At 41.9% G+C, this 21,858-nt stretch overlaps 1 protein-coding gene across 1 annotated transcript in view; it reads right to left on the minus strand.

Annotated features, from left to right (window-relative positions):
* Positions 1-21,858, minus strand: part of LOC119932856 (V-type proton ATPase subunit S1-like) — a 49,706-nt gene that overhangs the window by 7,857 nt on the left and 19,991 nt on the right. Inside the window, exons 8-9 of the mRNA XM_038751978.1 lie at positions 8,464-8,705; positions 5,871-5,924 (exon numbers count right to left, since the gene is read on the minus strand). Coding sequence (XP_038607906.1) covers positions 5,871-5,924; positions 8,464-8,705 — 296 coding nt within the window. The remainder of the gene's footprint in view (positions 1-5,870; positions 5,925-8,463; positions 8,706-21,858) is intronic.

Here is a 21,858-nt window from a genome sequence, read left to right on the forward strand (position 1 = left end):
ATTTAGTACGGTGCTCTGCACACAGTAAGCACTCAATAAATATGATTGATTGACTGATTGATTGATTGTTCCCTCCCACTACAACCCAGCCCATATATTTCACTCCTCTTCTACCAACCTACTGATTATGTCTCAATCTAGTCTCTCTTGAAGTCAGCCTCTTGCTCACACTCTCCTTCATGCCTAGAACTCTCTCCCCCTTCATTTCTGACAGACCACCACTCTCTCCATCTTCAAAAATGAAAATCATATCTCCTCCAGGAAGTCTTCCCTGACTAACCTCTGGCTGGTCTTCTTACCCTATTCTTACTTCTTTCTGAGTCACTTATGCACTTGTGTCCATACCTCTAAGCACTTTGATAGTCATCCTTTTCCCACTACCACAGCACTTATGAACATGTTCATCACCAATGGTATTTTTTGAGCACTTACTGTGTGCAGAGCACTGTACTAAATTCTTGGGAAAGGACAATACAACAGATTTGATAGGTAGGTTCCCTGCCCACAACAAGCAAACAATCTAGAGAATGTACATGTCCTTTTACTCTGTTCTCCTGCTATCTGTAATTTATTTTAACAACTGCCTACCTCCTCTTATTGTAAGTTCCTTGAGGGCAGAGATCATGTCTACCAACTTTATTGTACTTTTTCAAGTACTTACAGAGTGCTTTGCTAATAGTAAGGACTCAATAACTATAATTGATTACTTTATTGATTATTCATACTATTTTATATGTATAAATATACATATATAGATTGCTGTCTATACATATATAGATTGCTTGTACTTTTTAAGTGCTTTCTACATGCCATACACTATTTTAAGGGCTGGGACAGATACAAGGTAATCAGGTTGGACACAGTCCCGCATGGTGCTCACATATTTATCCCCATTTTACAGATGAGGGAACTGAGGCATAGAGAAGTTCAGTGACTTGCCCAAGATTACACGGCGGACAAGTGGCAGAGCCGTGATTAGAACCCAGGTCCTTCTGACTCTCAGGTTCATGATATAACCATTAGGCAACAATGCTTCTCTAAATTAAGACACCAGAAGGGCCTCTTGTTTTGAACCACTATTTTTAGTTTTTTTTCTCTCAATTATATTTGAAAGGCAAATGATTTCTCTCTTTTGGTGGGTTCATGGTAGGAGCAAAGCACAGACACATTTATTGCCTGAAACTTTATTCTGGGATTTTTTCAAAAGCTGTTTCTAAGAAGATGCCTGGCCCCAGTAAATAATTTACCAAGAGAGCAGAGGTCCAGAGAAATCACTCTTAGGAAATTTCAGATCATGGAAAGTACAGCACCTGGCTCTGAACTTCAACTCTCAAAACTTCTGGTTGGGCTTTTGCTTTTTTGTTTACTCGCTTTCTGAACACCTGCATTTTCCTGTCTGAACTGTGCTTTGCAAATATAAGCAGAGGTGGAATCAGTGCCCCTGGGATTTGTCAACTAATGTACTTTGGGGAGCATATTTAGAATTTGTTTAAATGCTTCCTCCTTCTTTAAATGGAATTTCAATTTCTCCTAATGCTCTTGCAAAAGCCCTGGATTCTTTGTTCATTGCACTATTCTTCCAAGCATGGTAAAAAATATGTGTTAATTTTCATAAAAAGACTATTTTCAGGATGTATCTTCCAGAACATGGATTTTTCTGTTTTCAATATGTGTAGGCAAGGATATCAAAATAAAAATATTTGTCGGGGTCAAAATCAATCCTCAAACCATCTGAAAAGCTACTGGGGAATCTAGCAAAGAAAATGCAATTATTGTAGAAAGATATTTATGTGGATGCTCCCACTTTAAAATTTTTTCTTTAAATTTCCAGGCTGATTAGCCCTTGAATTCTTTTATAGCCAATAAAAACAAAATTTTAGTTTGTTCCCAATCCTTCTAATAGAAAGGCAAATAGAATAAAACCAACTTCTCACCAGTGTCAATCCCTAATAACTCTAGGGATTAATTAAGCATTTTCTGCCAAATAATTCAAGTTACTTTCCCATTTATTATCTCATGAACCAAATTTCAAAAATCCAAATCCCAGTAAGGTAAAGCAAGGGAAAGATGATTGTCCCCATTTTTCTGATGCTGGCTAAATTGCCTAATGTAGCATCATAGCAAGTCAAAGAAAGATCTGGGATGATAATCCATCAATCCATATTTATTGAGTGCTTATAAGTGCAGAGAACTATACTAAATGCAAAGTACTAATCCTAAACAGTAAGCATTCAGTCTTCTTATTCCCTATACCTCCTTTGTCCTCTCACAGTTCCACTTTGGCAATATATTTGCCCAACTATTGCTGCTTTTGTTCAAAGGGGTTCAGAGCACCTACATTAATTAATTTTGGCATTTATTAAGCCTTTCTTATGTGTTAAGCACTGGGGTGGTCACAAGGTTATGAGATGAGACAGAGTCCCTGTCTGATGTGAGACTCACAATTAATTTTATCCCTATTTTACAGACAAGGAAACTGATCAATAAGTCAATCAAAGATATTTTTGATTGCCCATTGTGTGCAGAGCACTGTACTAAGCACCTGGGAGAGTACAATGCAACACTGTTGGTAAACATGTTCCCCACCCACAAGGAGCTAACAGACTAGATGGGGAAACAGACATTAATAGAAATACATAAAATAGAGAAATATACAGTGCTGAGTAGTTGAGGGTGGAGTGAATATCAAATGTCTAAATGGTATGGTGCCCAGATAAATTAAAAGATTTGTCCAAGGTCAAAGAGGAGGCCAGGTGAGGAGCCAGAGAAAGAAACAGGATCTTCTGATTTCTAGTCCTATGCTCTTTCCACTAGACCATGCTAACTCTCTTTAGAGATATCATTTCATTTACCCTTACATCATCCCTAACAGCAGACCTGGAGTAAATGTTAACCTCTCTTCAAATGGCAAATACTAAGCACACCAGACTTATGCTTTCTGTACATCTTGTGGGTCAATGGAAAGAGCAAGGGACTTGAAACCAGTAGACTTTGGTTCAAATCCAAGATCTGCCACTGGCTAGCTGTGTAAGCCTTGGCCAAGATACTTAGCTTCTTGGGGCCTCAGTTTCCCAGATCTATAACCCAGCCCCTATGCCATGATTATAATAATAATATTTGTCTAGTACTTACTATGTGACAAGCACTGTAATAAGTGCTTTTGTGGATATAAGATCCCTGTCTCACTTGGGACTCACAGGCTAATTGGAAGGAGAACAGCTACTGAATATCCATTTTACAGATGAGGAAAGTGGAGCACAGAAAAGTCAAGGTCCAAGGTCACACAGCAGGCATGTGGCAGAGCTGGTATTAGAACACAGGTCCACTGAATCCCAGGCCAGTGCTCTTTCCAACAGATCCCAGTACTTACCTGTACTTCCCATTAGTCCCTGCTTCAGTCACGGAATGGTGAGGAAACATCAACCTCATAAGGTCTTTTCAACGTTTTGAACTTTGGGAATGGCCACGACTATGGCATAACTGTTGTGAATGTAAGGCTCTGAGTCTAGACTGTAAGCTTCTTGTGGACAGGGAACATATCTACCAACTCTATTGTGCTGTACTTTCCCAAGCACTTAGTACAGTACTCAGCAAGCAGTAAGCGCTCAATAAATACCATTGATTGGTATACGGGCTAGAGGGAGAAGGGGCCTGAGAGTTAGGGGACCTGTGGTATAATTCTGGCTCTGCCAGAATTTTGTACATATCTGTAATTTAATTATTTATATTAATGTCTATCGCTCCTCTAGACTGTAAGCTCACTGTGGGCAGGGAATGTGTCTGTTTATTGTTGTATAGCACTCTCCCAGGAACTTAGTTCAGTGCTCTGCATACAGTAAGCTCTCAATAAATAAGATTTACTAATAAATACTATTTCTGCTTCTACCCCTAAATTTCCCATTATTGATATTATTTTAAACTCAGTGCTTTGCATGCATTAAGCATTCAATAATACAATTGCATGAATGAATGAAGTGCAACTTGGGTTTAATTATAGAGTATTAGTCATCAGCAGGCCTGTTAAGAAGCACTACACTGAAAAATTCTTCAAAAAGAATCACTTCTCTATTCTTGTATAAATGGCCACTCTGGACAATTATGTTTACATCATTTTACTTATTTATTCATTTTATTCACTTTTCCATATCAAGCAATTAATCAGTGGTATCTATCGAGTTTTTCTGTGCTCAGAGCACTCTATTAAGTGCTTGACAAAGGACAATATAACAGAGTTGGGAGATGTGATTACTGCTCATAAAGAACTTACAATCAGTCTACTCTTACTATTAATGGTATTTTTAATGGTATTTTGTTAGTGCTCACTATATACCAGGCAGTGTACTAAGCTCTGGTGTAGATTCAAGCTAATCAGGTTGGACACAGTCCACGTCCCACATGGGGTTCATAATTTTAATCCCCATTTAACAAAGAGGTAACTGTGGCACAGAGAAGTTAAATAAGTTATAATGATAATAGCTGAGAAGCAACATGGCCAAGTGGAAAGAGCACAGACCTGGGAATCAGAGGACCTGGGTTCTTCTCCCAGCTCTACCACTTACCTACTGCAGGATCTTGGGTAAGTCACTTAACTTCTCGGTGCCTCAGTTCCCGCATCTGCAAAATGGGGATTCAGGACTTGACCTCCTTCCTACTTAGACTGTAGCTACATATAGGATCTGTTTATCTTGTTCTACCCCAGTGCTTAGTACAGTGCTTACCACACAGTAAGCACTTAATGAACACAAGTATCACTATCATTACTAGTTGTATCTATGTTTTTCCTATATTTTTCTCCTGTTCCCAGTGCATTTTTACTACTCATGTCTGCCTAAGCCCCCTATTAGATTGAGAGCTCCTCGAAGACAAAGACAAAGGCCAATCAATCAGTAGCATTTATTGAGCACCTAATAAGTGCTAAGCCCTTGGGAGAATTCAACAGTAGCAAGACGCAAGTACCTTTACCTTCACAGTAGGAGGTTCAGAAAATACTAATACTTTGAATTGAAGGGACTGAATAAAGAGGCTATTTTACCTGAAGTTACTTCTAAGATCTGTTTTACTTGTTCCCCTAGGACTCTGCTGCCAACTCTTACTAAACAAAATTCATTGGGTCCTTAAGTGTAGTCAAGTCTATCACTGCAGCTAAAAAATTCCAAACCTGTCTCTTGTTCTTCCAACTTGAGAATCCCTGAAATCTATGCATTTTTGGAGAAAATTGGGAAGAGAAAAAAGAACTAATAAATGAAGGCGGTTCCTTTTGGTAATGATCTCAGTTTGCCTCATCCTCACAGCAATTAAGACATTTTTCATCAATCAATCAATCATATTTGTTGAGCACTTATTGTGTGCAGAGCATTTTACTATGCACTTGGGAGAGCACAATATAATAGTTGGTAAATATTCCCTCCCCTAAGGGTCATACCTGGAGTGTTTCCAGGACTCTACCAGTCTCAACTATGGGAGGGAGAGTCAAGCAGAGGCCTACCCATTCCATTCCTAGCTTGACCAGTGGCTGATGAGTGGAAGGCAATACGCTACAAGTTAAAACTCACCTTTGCTGGGCAGCAGTGGCATGGGAGAGAGTTGAGGTCAGAGGCTCAAGTTCACTGCACAGAAGGAGGCAGTGGTAAACCACTTCCATATTTTTACCAAGAAACCTCTGTGGATACACTATCAGAAAGACTGCAGATGGAGGTGGGGTGTTCTGGGAGAGATGTGTCCATAGCATCACTATGGGTCGGACACGACTTGACAGCATAAGACAAGACTAGATACATGTTCCCTTCCCACAATGAGCTTATAGTCTAAAGGGGAGTAAGTTAATTTGTGAGTTAAGACCAAAGATTTTTTAAATAAAGTCATAAACATACTGTATTTCCAGGCTGTTGACTCCCTCTGTGGGTTCTGTATACTTCAAGGACAACCTAATAGGGAACAAATAAAGAAAGGTTTCAGAATTTTACAGGTTTTCATTTCAATTAGATCCTTATGGTGCTTGGTAAAGAAGTTTCCAGAAATGCAATGCAAGTACCAAGATCCAAAACAATGAAATGAAAGTCTGTGGGGGGAAATATCACATTCATATTCAATTGATCAACCAATCATATTTAGTGAACACTTACTGTGTGCCGAATACTGTAATCAGTAAATCGATCAATGGTATTTATTGAGTACTTTTCAGAGAGTACAACATAATAGAGTTGGTAGATACTTTGCCTTACCACAGTGAGAAAACCTGGATTTCCCTGTATCAGGTGAGTCAGAGGGAAGAGACACCAAGAAGGAAATTGGCCCAATTCTTGTCTTGCAGCGATGCTCAGTACTGTGTTATTAAAATGAAATCAGATTCTCCTCTGTGACTGTGGACATTTCAGAACAGTGGAACTGAAAGACTGAGCCAACGGAGGAAATGATGAAAGGTCATGTGTTATCCCAGAATTTTTTCCTAACAGAATTTCATATAGCTACTGAAGAGGAGGAGGAGAAACTGAAAAAGCAATGACACATCAGAACCCAGGAAGAAATGTCATCCAGGCAATTAGAATTACTCCAAAACCATATTTACTGTAGGAAAAACTCAGGGAAAATCAGCAGGAAGCTCTGTTACTGGTAGTCAATAGCTATTTATGCCAAGGCCCCTGTCCTAATGGATTCATCCCTATTTTTTCATTTATTTAATTATTCATTCATTCATTCATTCATTCATTCATTTTTTCCACATTCTTAAGAACAATTATATCCAATCATATCTGTACTTTCCCTCCAGTTCCTACCATATGTGTACAATGTACAGTGTATGGCTGCCAGTCATTGGCTTTAAAGCATTCAATCAGCTTACCCCCTCCTACCTTACTTCACTGACCTCTTATTATAGCCCATCTCATACACTTTGCTCCTGTAGTGCCAGCTTGCTCACTGAATCTCAGTGTTGACTATCTCTCTGCTGACCCCTTTCCCGCCTCCTACCTCTAGCCTAGAACTCCCTTCCCTCCATATATGCCAGACCACCACTCTCCCTGCCTTTATAGTAATAATAATGATGGCATTTGTTAAGTGCTTCCTATGTGCAAAGCACTGTTCTAAGCACTGGGGGATACAAGGTGATCAGGTTGTCCCATGTGGGGCTCACAGTCTTAATCCCCATTTTACAGATGAGGTAACTGAGCTCAGCTCAGAGAAGTGAAGTGACTTGCCCAAAGTCACACAGATGACAAGTGGCAGAGCCGGAATTAGAACCCATGACTTCTGACTCCCAAGCCCTCGCTCTTTCCACTGAGCCACGCTGCTTCTCTGGCTGCTTCTTTAATGCCTTATTAAGATGACATCTCCTCCAAGAGGCCTTCTCCAGTTAGGCTCTCTTTACCAGAGCTCCTTCTTCCTTCTGTGTCATCTATGCACTTGGATCTGTACCCCTTGAGCATTTGCTTTTCACCCTACCTTCCACCCCACTGCACTTATGTATACATCTGTAAATTATTTATTCAAATTAATTTCTGTCTCCCCCTCCATTCTGTATGCTCATTGTAAGCTGGGATTATGTTTGCCAACTCCGTTGCATTTTACTCTCCCAAGTATTTAGTACAGTGCTCTGCACTCAATAAGCACTCAACAAATATTATTGATTAACTGATCCCTTTAGACTGCAAGCTTCTCAAGGGCAGGGATAGAGTATTTTACTTCAGAGGCATGCTTCCAGGTGCCTAGTCTAATGATCTGCACAAAGTAAGCCCTCAATACATAGTTATTATTAAATAAATCACTCTTTAGCTCCTATATCATCTATCTTGCTGCTGATCGTTCACCCACATGCTGCCTCCGGCCTGGTATTCCCTCTCTCTTTATATTGGACAAACCATCACTCTCCCCTCCTTCAAAGCCTTATTAAAATCACATTTCCCTCAAAAGGTCTTATCCAACAAAGCTCTCATTTCCCATATTCCCTCTCCCTTCTCGATCGCCCTTGGACTTGGATTTGTACTCCTTATTCATTCCACCCTCAACCCCACAGCACTTACGTATATAATATATGTAATTTATTTTAATGTCTCTCTCCCTTCTAGACTGTAAGCTCCTTATGGACTGGGAATGCAACACTTATTTCTATTGCATTTTACTCTCTCAAGTGCTTAGTACAGGGCTGTGCACATAGTAAGTGCTCAATAAATACTGTTGATTGATTGATTGATAGACCGCAAGCTTCTTGTGGACAAGGAACATGTATACCAAGTCTATTACACTGAGCTCTCCCAAGCACTTAGCACAGTGCTGTGCACTTGGTAAGCACTCAATAAATACAATCGATTGATTGATGGGACTGTGTCTATTTATTATTATACTGTACCCTCCGAAGTGCTTAGTATAGTGCTTTGCACACAGTAAGCGCCCAATAAATATGATTGAATGAATGAATGAATTGCTATGGTCATATTTATTTTGAACTCCAGGGCCTTGTCCAAAACTCACATGGTTTGGTTGGTGGAACACATAGATGCATTCAAGTTTACTTTCTGAGAAATGAAGGTCAAGTTGGTGAGCTCCACCCGGAGCGAGTGGTTCATCACCAGGGTGATTCTACTGGCGAAAAACAAGATGCAGGTTGTTATGCCATCAGTCACGCTCAGCAGAGGATATGGAACCTTCTGCTCAGCTCCAACCTCCAGTAATTGTCGTCGTGATTGCACTTTCACACTGGGCCGTCTGGGAATCTGGAATCATGAATCGCACAGGAATTTAGTCTTTTTGGACTCCCAACAAGGGAAATGACATCATCAGGTGTAGATCTGCAGAAAAGGTGAACACTGGGGAATTTTCTGTTCTTCCACTATGCAGATCCGGGTATGTAGAGAAAGGCAGCCCAGAGCTTCCAATTGTTGTAAGCCCCTCTACTCGATTGTAAGCTCCTTGAAGTCAGGGATCATGACTCCCTACTCTGTTTTATTGTATTCTCTCTCCCAAATGTTTAGGACCATGTTCTGCATCTAGAAAGTGCTCTATTAATATCACTGATTGATTAAGGCCCCATGAGAAGCATCACAAATCCCTGCCTTCAGAGGTTTATAAAATCCAATAAAATCCAATACAGTCCTGAAACTAAGCACACAAGCAACGTGGCATTATGGAAATAACACAGGACTGCAAATCAGGAGACCTGGGTTCTAATTTGTGAGCCCCACATGGGACAACTTGATCACCTCGTATCTACCCCACCTCGTAGAACAGTGCTTGGCACATAGTAAGCACTTACCGAAAACCATTATTATTATTATTATTATTATTATTATTATTATTAATTCTGGTTCTGTCACTAGCATACAGTGTTAACTTGAGCAAATCACGTAACGTCTCTGTGTCTCAATTTCCTCATCTGTAAAATAGGGACAAGGGGACATGGACTGTGCCCAACCTGATTATCTTAGAGTAGTTCATTCATTCAATTGTATTTATTGAGCATTTACTTTGTGCAGAGCACTGTACTAAGCACTTGGAAAGTACAATTCAGCAACAGATAGAGACAACCCCTACCCAACAACAGGCATCTACCCCAGTTCTTAGAACAGTGCCTGATACATAGTAAATGCTGAATAAATACTATTAAAAATACAGAAGGATTCTGGCCTACGTAGAACTTCAGCTCAGATGGCTCTCTGCAGTAAGGTCATCGCTGCCTTTGACCGAACAAATTTCTAATCATTCAAGGACTGAATTTTCTACCTCTATTCTTGTGGGATTCATTGTCCTCTGTTCAGGACTGATTTCCCTTCATTCAACTAACATGTTCTTCAGCACATTTCCAGTGCATTCATTATCATTAAGAGTATCGATTAAGTGCATTATGTGTGCAGAACCCAGTACTATCTGAGAAAATATAATTACAATGAAGGATACAGTTTCTGCCCTCAAGGGGTTTATAATCTAATGGCTATCTCATTGTTCCTAGTTACTGCCACAGGAATTAATAATGCACACTATTCACAACCTTTTTCAGATTCATAAAATTGACAAAGCTCTCTTTCACTCATTAGCCAAGATAATTTTGCTTATTTCTCGTACTTTTCTTAATGAATCAAACCCTCTGAACTCCTGAAATAAAATCAAGAGTCCCTTTCTGCAGATATAGTATGGTGATATCTAAGACATCTGAATCCTCACCACTATAGCTGTCCTCCAATTCAAAGAGCCTATACCTTGCCCCTTCCTATCTCAACTTGCTACTGTCTTAATTCAGCCCAGCCCCCACACTTCGTTCCTCTAATACCAACCTACTCATTGTACCTCAATCTCATCTATCTTGCTGCTGACCTATCACCCATGTCTTGCCTCTGGCCTGAAATGCCTTCCTTCTTCATATCTGATAGACCATTACTCTCCCCACCTTCCAAGCCTTATTGAAGACACATCTCCTCCAAGAGGTCTTCCCTTCACTAAGCCCTCTTCTCTTTTTCTTCAACTCCCTTCTGCATTACTCTTATTTGTTCCCTATATTCACCCCCCTCCCAGCCCCACAGCACTCATGTACATATCTGTAATTCATTTATTTACTTATATTAATGACTGGCTCCCCCTACACACTGTAAGCTCATGTGGGCAGGGAGTGTGTCTGTTATATTGTTCTCCCAAGCACTTAGTACAGTGTTTTGCACACAGAATATGTGCTCAATAAATATGACTGATTGACTGACTGATACAAGATTTTTTTTTATTTCCAAGATCGTGATGTTAAATGTATCTTTATGACAAAATATTAATTGTTGATAAGCAGTATGGCCTAGTAGAAATAGCATGGGGGTGAGAGTCAGGAGAACTGGTTTCTAACCCTGATTCCACCATTTGCCTATTGTGTGACCTAGGGCAAGTCACATAACTGCCCCGTGCCTCAATTTTCTCGTCTGAAGATGGAATTTAAATATCCATTTTCCCTCTTTCTTAGACCATGATAGTGTCTGATCTGATTTTATTGTATCTACCCAAGTGCTTGGCACATTGTAAGCACTCATATATTATTATTATTATTATCATTATCATTATTACTCTAGACTGTAAGCTCATTGAGGGGAGGGAACATGCCTTCCAACTCTGTTATATTGTACTTTCCCAAGATATAGTGGTCAGCATATAGTAAATGCTCAGTAAATATGATTGATTGATATTATTCACCTCCAGCACCTGGAATAGGCAATGTGACTCTTCTGCAAGATGAAATGAAAACTGATTGCTAAGAGGAATGCCCTTCTTTATGTTTGCAAGTCAGATGAGCCCAGTCAGGAAAAAAATAATCAAAAGTATCACACCGTGGTCTTTTGTGAACCACTTCATATACAAACCATTTCATGTATGGACTATGATGTGTCCATGCAGGATGACTAATGTTTCATCCTATTTTCCTGTAAACGAGCCAGCAATATCTCCTTTCACAACAAATCTACCTCCTTCTGGAGCTAGCGTCCCAGCAAGACTGTAAGCTCACTTTGGGCAGGGAATGTGTCTGTTTATTGTTATATTGTACTCTCTCAAGCGCTTAGTCCAGGGCTTTGCATGCAGTAAACACTCAATAAATATGATTGAATGAATGAATGGCTAGAAACAGGCTTTGACCCTTTATCCTTTTTTTTTTTTCTCTCTAAATGGCTAGCCAGCCCTCTTCCAACACAATATTGGTTTCCATGCTCTGTTGACTCCCTAGAAGGGTAGATTAGTGTAGACCTGTGGAGTTTGTTTCTGCTGAATCCCACTCCATTCCTATTTCCCCTGCCACTCTTTCCCTGAGCCATTCCCATTTGAACCCTTGGCTTTTGGGAAATGAGATATTTCACTTCTACTTGAGTATCCCTGCTTGCCCCCAAAATGAAAAGCAACAACTTTAGCTGAGGGTTATGATCTGATTTCCAAGAGAAGGACTCAGATCTTGATAACATTTTCTTTGTTAATTTTTTTAGCATGGACTGAAACCAATAGAGATCCTTCTCATAACAATTATGGATTTCTACCTATTTTTATTTTGAATTTATTTTTGTCCTTTCATCCAAGGAGGCAAAAATTAAATTTACAAAACAAGCTGTTCAATTCTAGACAGAACATTCTTTTCATTATTTATGCTTTTGTCTAACGGTTCTCTATGGATTTGAAAAAATATATATTTTCAATAACACATTCCCAAAATAGAAACATTTGAATAGCCACATCTCCTCTAAATCCATAACCCTAAGTGGCAGACTGATTGTTGGTTAAAGATAAATTCAACCCAGAACATTTGTCAATATACAATATCTAGTCTATGTATTGCACTTTTTCTCTTTTCTGTGTAAGAAAATCAATGAGCAAAGTCATCAAACACAATAATGTTAATACCCCAAGCTTCATGGTTGAAGCAGCACTGGTGTTTCAGAGGAATGCAAATAGAGAAAGTATTGTCCCCTATTTGGATCTGAGTATTTAATAACTCAGAGTGCTGACAGGGAGGGATAATTATGTAATAATTATGTAAAGCTTACGAAAAGAAATCAATGAAAGACACTACAAGCAAGACTGTTGAAAGAATTCTTTATGCACAGACTCAGCTGAGTGCAGAAATCACTTCCAAAGTGGATGAAATGTGTATTTTTCAGCCCTGAAAATGGGCTAAGCTGCCCTTTGGAAACGGTCTAGAAAACATTTGTTCCAAGAATTTCACTTTGTCACCAGACAGCCAAGTTAATTATCTGTTTCCATGTACCCCCCCAGAGGTGCTAGTTAAACATTAGGAGATTCCATTTAACCTTAGGATATTCTCTTTTTCCTTTAGGACCACTGTTGGTGTCGGTGTTATCTGTCCATGTTCTAATTCCTTCTACCTCTGTCCTCTCCTCTCACCTAGCCCATTGTGCTCTTTTAACTAGTTAAAACTCCTAATCTCAATGGGTGATGAGTAGGCAAAGCAGTTGTGGCATGAGTTACCTGACTTGGACCACTATGGGATCAGAAGAGGTGATAGGTGATAAAAGTAGTCAAGGAAATTTGTTCCACCCCTTTAGAGGAAATGGAACTGTGTTTTCCCTCATTTTTAGTCTCCCCTCATTCAACATCGTTTCAGCAAAACCAGCTCTTACTGAATGCTTAATAGGTGACCTCTAGACTATGAATTCCCACTAGGCTGTCAGCTCCTTGAGGGAAGAGAAGTTGTCTATCAGTTCTGTTCTAGTGTACTCTCCCAAGGGCTTTGTACAGTGCTCAGAACACTGCTCAATAAATACCACCGATTGTTAATTGATTGGTTACACTGGGGTCATTTCTGAGGAAAATTTGGTAACTTTTTTTTGCTTTTATTTGTTGGCTTGTGTTTTTGAGAGAGAGAGAAAGGTGAGGAGAAAACATACACCCATAAGAAGAGAGGAAACTTATTTACAAACATGTGCAGTTCCCACAGCATATGGTAGTGAACAAAGACATCAAAGAACAAAAACAACAGCAGGTCTCAGGCGGAGTGATGACACAGATTTCACATCCAAACTGCTTCTCTAGGAAATAACCCTCTCAGCTTGTTCATGTCCAAGCACTTCTGGTGCCAATACCACTCCCCATGTCTGCGGGAAGCCTTGATGACCTTTCCTTAAGGCTGAATTTTGCTGAGGCACAAATTTACCTCCCTAAACCCCGAGGACAGGGTAGGCTGCTACTGCAGCTGCTTGTAATAATAGTAGTATTTGTTAAGCACCTACTATATGCCAAGCACTGTACTAAGCACTGGGATAGATGCACTGTAAATATATTGTACACAATTCATGTCCTGTGTGGAGCTCACCGCCTAAGCAGGAGGGAGAACAGGTATTAAATCTCCATTTTGCAGATGAGGAAATTGAAGCTCAAAGAAGTTGCCCTTGGCCACACAGAGGTAAATGACAGAAGCGGGATTAAAGGCCAGGTCCCCTGACCCCCACTCTTGTGCTCTTTCTACTAGGACACACTGTCTTCCCTTGTATTTCTTCGATAGCCCTCTGACAATCTCTCAGAATGCTCCTAGGGAAATTAATGATTGTCTATTCTATGATTATCTATTCTTCACATTTTAACAGGGAAATCAGGGGAAATCAGAAATGGAAAGTGGTAATAGTAATGACATCTATTGAGCACCTACTGAATGACATGAACTGTACTAAACATTTGGGAAGTAGTAGAACAGAAGCATAAGGTGCATTCTTTGCCCACAGAGGGTCTACTGCTCTGATGGAGTGGAGAACTCAGAGGGGAGAACCTTTGGGATGGAAAGAGGGAGAGGGATTTTGCTGATTTTTTTGAGCAAGAGATGAGGAAGAGATGAGGACAAGCAAGAAGATGAAAGAAAGAACAGATTGAGGTGTGTAGGGTGAAGGAAAGGAGATGTGTGGAGTGTGGTTAATTCTCCATGGGAACCCTTTCAATCAGTCAATAATATTTATGGAGCTCTTATTGTGAATTGCACCCCAGCCCCATGGCACTTATTCTTATATTCTAATTCTCATATTATACTACTTCCCCTATCTGTAATCTTTTTCAATGTCTGTCTTCCCTTGTAGACTGTAAGCTCTTGTGGGCAGGGATCATGTCTACTAATTCTGTTGTATGTTCTCAAGTGCCTAGTTCAGTGCTCTGCACATGGTCAGGTCTCCGTAAAAGCCTTTGATTGAGTAATTGATGCAATACAGCAGGATTAGCAAACATATCTCTGCTCGCAAGGAGTTTACAATCTGAAGAGAAACCTTGAAAACTGCATTTCTCCAAAGAGTGCCTGGAAAGAAACAAATTATGGGATCCTGTCAGTACTCCCACTGCCTGTCTTTCTAATGAGTCAATCTCTACCCGGGCTTTGAGGTCCTTTTAATGGATAACACCTACTCTCAGCTTTTATCTCTGCCACTTGTTCAGGAACCAAAGACCTGTCCATCTGTGGTTTGAAACAGTGTGTTGCTCAATGGAACTGTAATGCACGTCCAGACAAGTGGTAGAATAATCGAGTTGGTTACTGATCACAAGCTAATGTGGACAAAGGGCAGGGAAAGTTATGGAAGCTGTGGTTTGTCCTCAGTTTCTGCAACACCAGCTTCTGGGAGGAGCTGAGAGAATGGTTAGAGTCGATACAGTCTTTACTAAATCAGTCAGTCAAGAGTATTAACTGAGTGCTTAGTGTGGACTGAGCACTGTACTAAGCACATGGGAGAGTGCACTGTAACATTAAAACAGACACATTCCCTGACCACAATGAGCTTACAGTCTAGAGGGGGAGACAGATATTAATATAAATAAATAAATTAAATGACAATTTAACTGGGATTCTGGTGACTTTGAGTGAGATGGAGACTAAAGGGAGCAGAGCCAAAATGTGGGCAGGGCAGAGTGGGTGTAGGGGAAACAGAGAAATGGGGAAGGACTAGGAAGGGGCTGAGGGTGGCAGAAAGAAGGAGAAAAAAGAGAAAGGAAAGAGAAGGAAAGGGATATGGAAGGAGTTGAGAGAGGTAGAACAGGGAGAATAGGGCATCTTTCGCCCTCTGTGTCCCTCCACCCCTGCCCACCTACATGAAGAGGGGTCAGATTTATACTGGACAGTCCATTTTTCAGTTGGTGTGTCCCCTCCATATCGATACAGACCTGGATGCCTTTATGCCTGCTCATTTTATTTCAAGTACTCATCCTCCTTGCCCCTCTGCTCTTTCCACTGAGCCCCACAGTTTGGTAGCCATGCCGTGTTTACAGGGACCTGGGAGGAAATGACATGACCCCACAGCAAAGGGGACTCGAGCTCGAAGCTCTGTGAATTTCCACAGAGAACGTTTCCTTGTTTCCTGAAGATGCCATTACATAACTCATGGAGCAATGTGTTACGAATATCTCTCTCTGGTGGGTGGGCAAATATATGTCTAGTATTAAATGATGCCATCCAAAGCCACCCTATCTCCACAGGGAGGGAGGTGTCTGACAGTGTACCCCTGTATCTCCTCTCAATATCACCCTTCTCATCAGCTCATGCAGGCATTTCTCACTTGGCTATTGCTTTAAAGGACCGGTGTTTTGGCAGGGGGGCACAAAAGTGTGCCTGGAAAAATTTATTGTGGATGGCAGGGCAGACAGGCAGATTTTAGGACTATCTCACTGCAGCTGGGACATTTGGTTACTTAAATCTTTATACCATCTGGGGTGCGGTGCCCTCTCCTGGATGACATTTGGTAGTTGTTAAGCACTAACTTCACGCCACATGTTAAACCAAGGGTTGGGGTAGATACAAGACTATCTGCTTCTGGGGAGGGAGTTGGGAGGAAGGTTGCAGAGGAGAGACGAGGGAGAGTCAGAGAAAAGTGCGACAATTGTGGCCTATCACTAGCCTCCCCCAGTTCCTGTGGTATCTGCCTACTTCCTCCATCACCTCTGCCAAGCCTCTTTTGGCGTTCGAAGTAGCTACCAGATTATTTTAGTCACAAGTGGAGGAGGTGAGCCCTTCCCTCCCAAACCCAATCTGCTACAATTTAGCGGTTCTGCCCTCCTCAGGAACCCTGTCCAGAGTTGGCTTCGGATATTCGGCTTCCTCGAGGCAGGGAAAAATTTTCTCTTTCTCTACTGCTGCTCCAGAGAATGTCATATAATAATAATAATGGTATTTGTTAAGTACTTACTATGTGGCAGGCACTGTACTTAGCAAATTGGGATGGACACTGTCCCTTTCCCACATGGGGCTCATGATCTCAATTCCAATTTTACAAATGAAGTAACTGAGGCACAGAGAAGTTAAGTGACTTGTCCAAGGTCACACAGCAGACAAATGGCCAAACCAGGATTAGAACCCATGAACATTTCACTCCCAGACCTGTATTCTATCCACTACATCATGCTGCTTCTCATGGCACAGTGGATGTAGGAGAACTGGGTGTCCAATCCCCATAACGTAATGATGTAATAGTAATAATAGTGCAGTTTGTTAAGTACTTACTATGTTCCAGGCACTGTACCAAGTCCTGGGGTGGACAAAAGCAAATTGGACTGGACACAGTCCCTGCCCCACATGGGACTCACAATCTTAATCCCCATTTTACAGATGAGGTAATTGAGTCACAGAGAAGTTAAGTGACTTAAGGTAACCCAGAAGAAAGGCCAGGGAGCCAGGATGCCATTTTGAAGACACTTTCAAACCTCCAAAACTAGAGCATTTTCCCAGGGGGGCCCTTTGTTCCCCAATTGGGTTCCCGTTACCACAGGATTCAACCATCCCACCACTACCAATCCCCTCCAAGGTTGTGCCATAAAGCAGGTATCTCAGTTACTGAACATCTGGAGCAAGTCCAGACCCTGTGACTCAAAGACCTGCTTAGCTGTTCCCTATCTAATTTTCTGACAGAGGGGACAGAACAGGACTGAAGGATTTAAAGAGACCTCAGAGTCAACTGTATCTATGGTGGCATTTGTTAATTGTCTACTACTGAGCTGAGCAATGAGGTATCTACCCTCGATCTTGTCTATCTTGCCCCCGATCCCTAGCCCACATCCTGCTTCTGGCTTGGAACACCCTCCCTCCTCAAATCCGACAGATAATTACTCTCCCTGCCTTCAAGGCTTATTGAAGGCCCATCTCCTTCCAGAGGTCTTCCCAGATTAAGCCCCACTTTTCCTCATCTCCCACTCCCTTCTGCATTGCCTGACTTGCTTCCTTTGATCTCCCCCCTCCACAAGCCCCAAAGCACTTCGGCACATATCTATAGTTTTATTTATTTGCATTGATGGCTGTCTCCCCCCATCTAGACTGTAAGCTCGCTGTGGGCAGGGACTGTGTCTGTTTATTTTTGTATTGCACTCTCCCAAGCACTTAGTACAATGATCTGCACACAGAAAACACTAAATAAATACGATTGAATGAATGAATACCCAGTCCCCGTTCCTCTTGGGGCTTGCAGTTTAAGGGGGAAAGGAGGACAGGTTTTTAAATCCCCATTTTACAGATGAGGACAAAGGCACAGAGAAGTAAAGAGACTCACCCAAGGTCATTCAATAGACAAGTGGCAGACCTGGGAGCAGAACCCAGGTCTCCTGACTCCCAGCCCTGTGCTCTTTCACTAGGCCACATTACTATGGATCACAGGGAAGGCTTTATGTGGGCATAAAGCCTGACTTCCAGGCTTGAATGAGAAGTACTGTGGCATAGTGGAAAGAGAATGGTACTGGGAATCAGAAGGACTTGGGTTCAAATTCTGCCCCCACCACTTGTCTGCTGTGTGACCTTGGACAATTCACTTCACTTCTCTGGACCTCAGTTACCTCATCCATAGAATGGGGATTAAGACTGTGAGCCCCATGTGGGATATGAACTGTGCCCAACTTGATTAGCTTGTATCTACGCCCATCACTTAGTGCAGTGTCTGGCACATAGTAGCGCTTAACAAAAACCATAAAGAAAAAAGATGGAGGAGCTTCTAAACCCTGCCCTAAAATGGCTCCTACCACCTACTAGGCCTTGGGATTGAAGAAATGGCAGCCCTTCCCTGGATTCAACCTCAGCTCCCACTCTACCTTCCCTCCTGCCTTGCTGAAAACAAGCAACTCATTTTGCCTTGAACCACCAGGAAGGGGGATCGGGTACAGTGTGGGAAAAGAGAAAATTTAAATCTCCTTTAACAGGAAGCTAAAGGATATGTATCTTTTCCCCAACCCTTTTCCCACATTGCCTACTTGGCTTGAAATGCTGATGGATTCACACCCTGATTGCAAATAGGAAGAAAGAATTTGCCATCGAGTGTGTTTACATTTTCAAATGTTTCTACACTAGCCTGACCCTGTATAAACATTCTATAGGGATGAGTGAAGTAGTTTACTGTTGCTCTTGCTGATGCTACTGCAGTCAATCAGCTCTCCTGCCAACTTATCATCACTCCTCTCCCACTAAATCTCAGCCCACACACTTCATTCCTCTAACACTAACTTACTTACTGTGCCTCCATCTTGTCTCTTTCACCATCAACCTCTTCTTCACACCTTCCCCCACACCTGGAAATTCCTCCCCTTTCCTATGTCCCCACCTTCAAAGCCCTCCCAAAATCTCATCTTCTCCAAGAAACTTTTCCTAACAAACCTCTCATTTGCCCTCCCTTCCGCATCGCCTATGCACTTGAATCTGTACCCATAAGCCCTTGTTAGTCACTCCACCCTCAGCCCTACAACACTTATGTCTAGCTGTACTTTATTTTGATACCTGTCTCCCTCTCTAGGTTGTAAGCTTCCTGTGGACAGGGAAAATGTCTACCAACTCTGTGCTGTTGTACTCTCCCAATACTTAGTACAGTATTCTGCACACAATGAAAGCTCAGTAAATGCTCTTGATTGATTATCTGCTACTGCTGCTGCCGCTGCTGCTGAGGTATAGGAACATGGCTTGGAAGGTCTCTCTGGCAATTACATGAGTTTTATCTAAGCCACTATACAGGGGAGCATGTTTTTTCTTCAATTGGTGAAGTGTGTTTCATATTGGATTCTTCACTTTAGGGAAATCTCTGGAGTACATTCATTGAATTTCACTCCAAAGAATTTTCATTTTTTCAGGGTAGAGGAGGATCTGACAGAGCTTGGATAAGGCTGTACTGTGGGCCTTACAATTATTTTATCATTTTTCTTTAACATCGATTAATTGTTTGGAAATAGCCACCCCAACTCTCCTACACTGTTAGATCAGATGATGATGATTTTATTGAGGCACGCAGTTATTGACAAATGGGACTTGTTAATATTCACACAAAGTGAGGCATTTGAGAAATATAACAAGGGTCTTGTCTTAATGAATTTAATACAGCAACGACGCAAGGTATTGACTTTGAAAAATGGAGACTGCAATAGGAAGGTGGAAAACTAAAGGAAGGGAAAATATTTTTGCCAAGATGTAGCAATGAGTGTCTGGAACAGCAAGACAATTGTAGAATAGCCTCGTAAATCCAGAATGTTCAATCAATCATATCTATTGAGCGCTTATTGTGTGTAGAACACAGTACAAAGCACTTGGGAGAGTACAGTGTAACAGAGTTGTGACTGGATTCATTCATTCATTCAATCGTATTTACTGAGTGCTTACTGTGTGCAGAGCACTGTACTAAGCGCTTGGGAAGTACAAGTCAGCAACATATAGAGACAGTCCCTACCCAACAACGGGCTTTCAGTCTAGAAGGGGGAGACAGACAGCAAAACAAAACATGTGGACAGGTGTCAAGTCATCAGAATACCCAGAAGCTTCTGGGGCGACCCCCCTACCCAGAAGCCTCCTCAAATGCCCTCCTCGGGGGCATTGTCCCAATGGCCCAGGACTAAGGGGCGAACCCCGGGACTGTATATAAGCATGAGTTGGATATACAAAAAAATCTGGATTGTCTGGAGAAATCAACAAGGAAAAGTCCTATTCCCCTCCTCATTCCTGGCTCTAGTTCTCCCTCTTCCCTCCTCAGCCAGTGACTTTGTGAACACCACAAAATCCTGAAGGAACCTGTTGCAGAGAACCTGGATGTTCCCAAAGAGAAGGGCTGGGAAAATGAATTGTGCTGTAATAGCTAGAAACACCATTCATGGCTTATTTTATTTTTCAGAGTCCTAGAGCCATCCCCTTGTTATAACAACTTCAGGGCCCTGATATAAATTTCATAAGGATAAATGGTATTTTAACATCATTATCCATCACCTCGATGATGACTAAGCATTAGGATTACTAAAACTCCAATTGCTAACAAACGTTAGCAATAATGAACGGCACAAAATGCTCTGATTATGAAAAAAGTGTAGAAATGCTTCTTGTGGGCAAGGCTTGTGTCTTATTTAACTCCCTTCTCAGGCCCCCTGTTCCTCCCCTGCCTCCTTCCCTCACCCCTAATGATCTGGCCTCCTACTTCATAAGTAAAATTAACTCCATCGGGTCTGAGCTCCCCAAAGTCACTCCTCCCCCTTCTCCAACCTACCTGCTCTCAACCCTCTCTGCTACTCTCCCATTCTTCTCAGCAGTATCCTCAGATGAGATCTCCTCCCTCCTCTCAAGTGCTACTCCAGCCACCTGTGCTTATGACCCCATTCCCTCTCATCTTATGAAATCTCTTGCCCCTTCCCTCCTCCCCTACTTAACTTCCATCTTCAACCACTCACTCTCCAGTGTTTCCTTCCCCTCTGCCTTCAAACATCCCATGTCTCCCCCATCCTAAAAAAAGCCTCTTTTGACTCCACCTCCCCTTCTAGGTATCGCCCTATCTCCCTTCTACAACTTCTTTCCAAACTCCTTGAATGAGTCGTCTACACCCAATGCCTCGAATTCCTCAACGCCAACTTTCTCCTCGACCCCCACCAATTTGGCTTCCGTCCCCTACATTCCACCAAAACTGCCCTCTCCAAGGTCACCAATGACCTCCTGCTTGCCAAATCCAACAGCTTTTACTCTAGCCTAATCCTTCTCGACCTCTCAGCTGCCTTCGACACAGTGGACCACCCCCTTCTCCTCAACATGCTATCCAACCTTGGCTTCACAGACTCCGTCCTCTCCTGGTTCTCCTCTTATCTCTCCGGCCATTCATTCTCAGTCTCCTTTGTGGGCTCCTCCTCTCCCTCCCATTCCCTTACTGTAGGGGTTCCTCAAGGGTCAGTTCTTGGTCCGCTTCTGTTCTCTATCTACACTCACTCCCTTGGTGAACTCATTCGCTCCCACGGCTTCAACTATCATCTCTACGCTGGTGACACCCAAATCTATATCTCTGCCTCTGCTCTCTCTCCCTCCCTTCAGGCTTGTGTCTCCTCCTGACTTCAGGACATCTCCATCTGGATGTCTGCCTGCCATCGAAAACTCAATATGTTCAAGACTGAACTACTTATCTTCCCTCCCAAACCCTGCCCTCTCCCTGACTTTCCCATCAC

The sequence above is a fragment of the Tachyglossus aculeatus genome, chromosome 10, assembly GCF_015852505.1.
Source record: "Tachyglossus aculeatus isolate mTacAcu1 chromosome 10, mTacAcu1.pri, whole genome shotgun sequence".
NCBI classification, from domain to species: domain Eukaryota; kingdom Metazoa; phylum Chordata; class Mammalia; order Monotremata; family Tachyglossidae; genus Tachyglossus; species Tachyglossus aculeatus.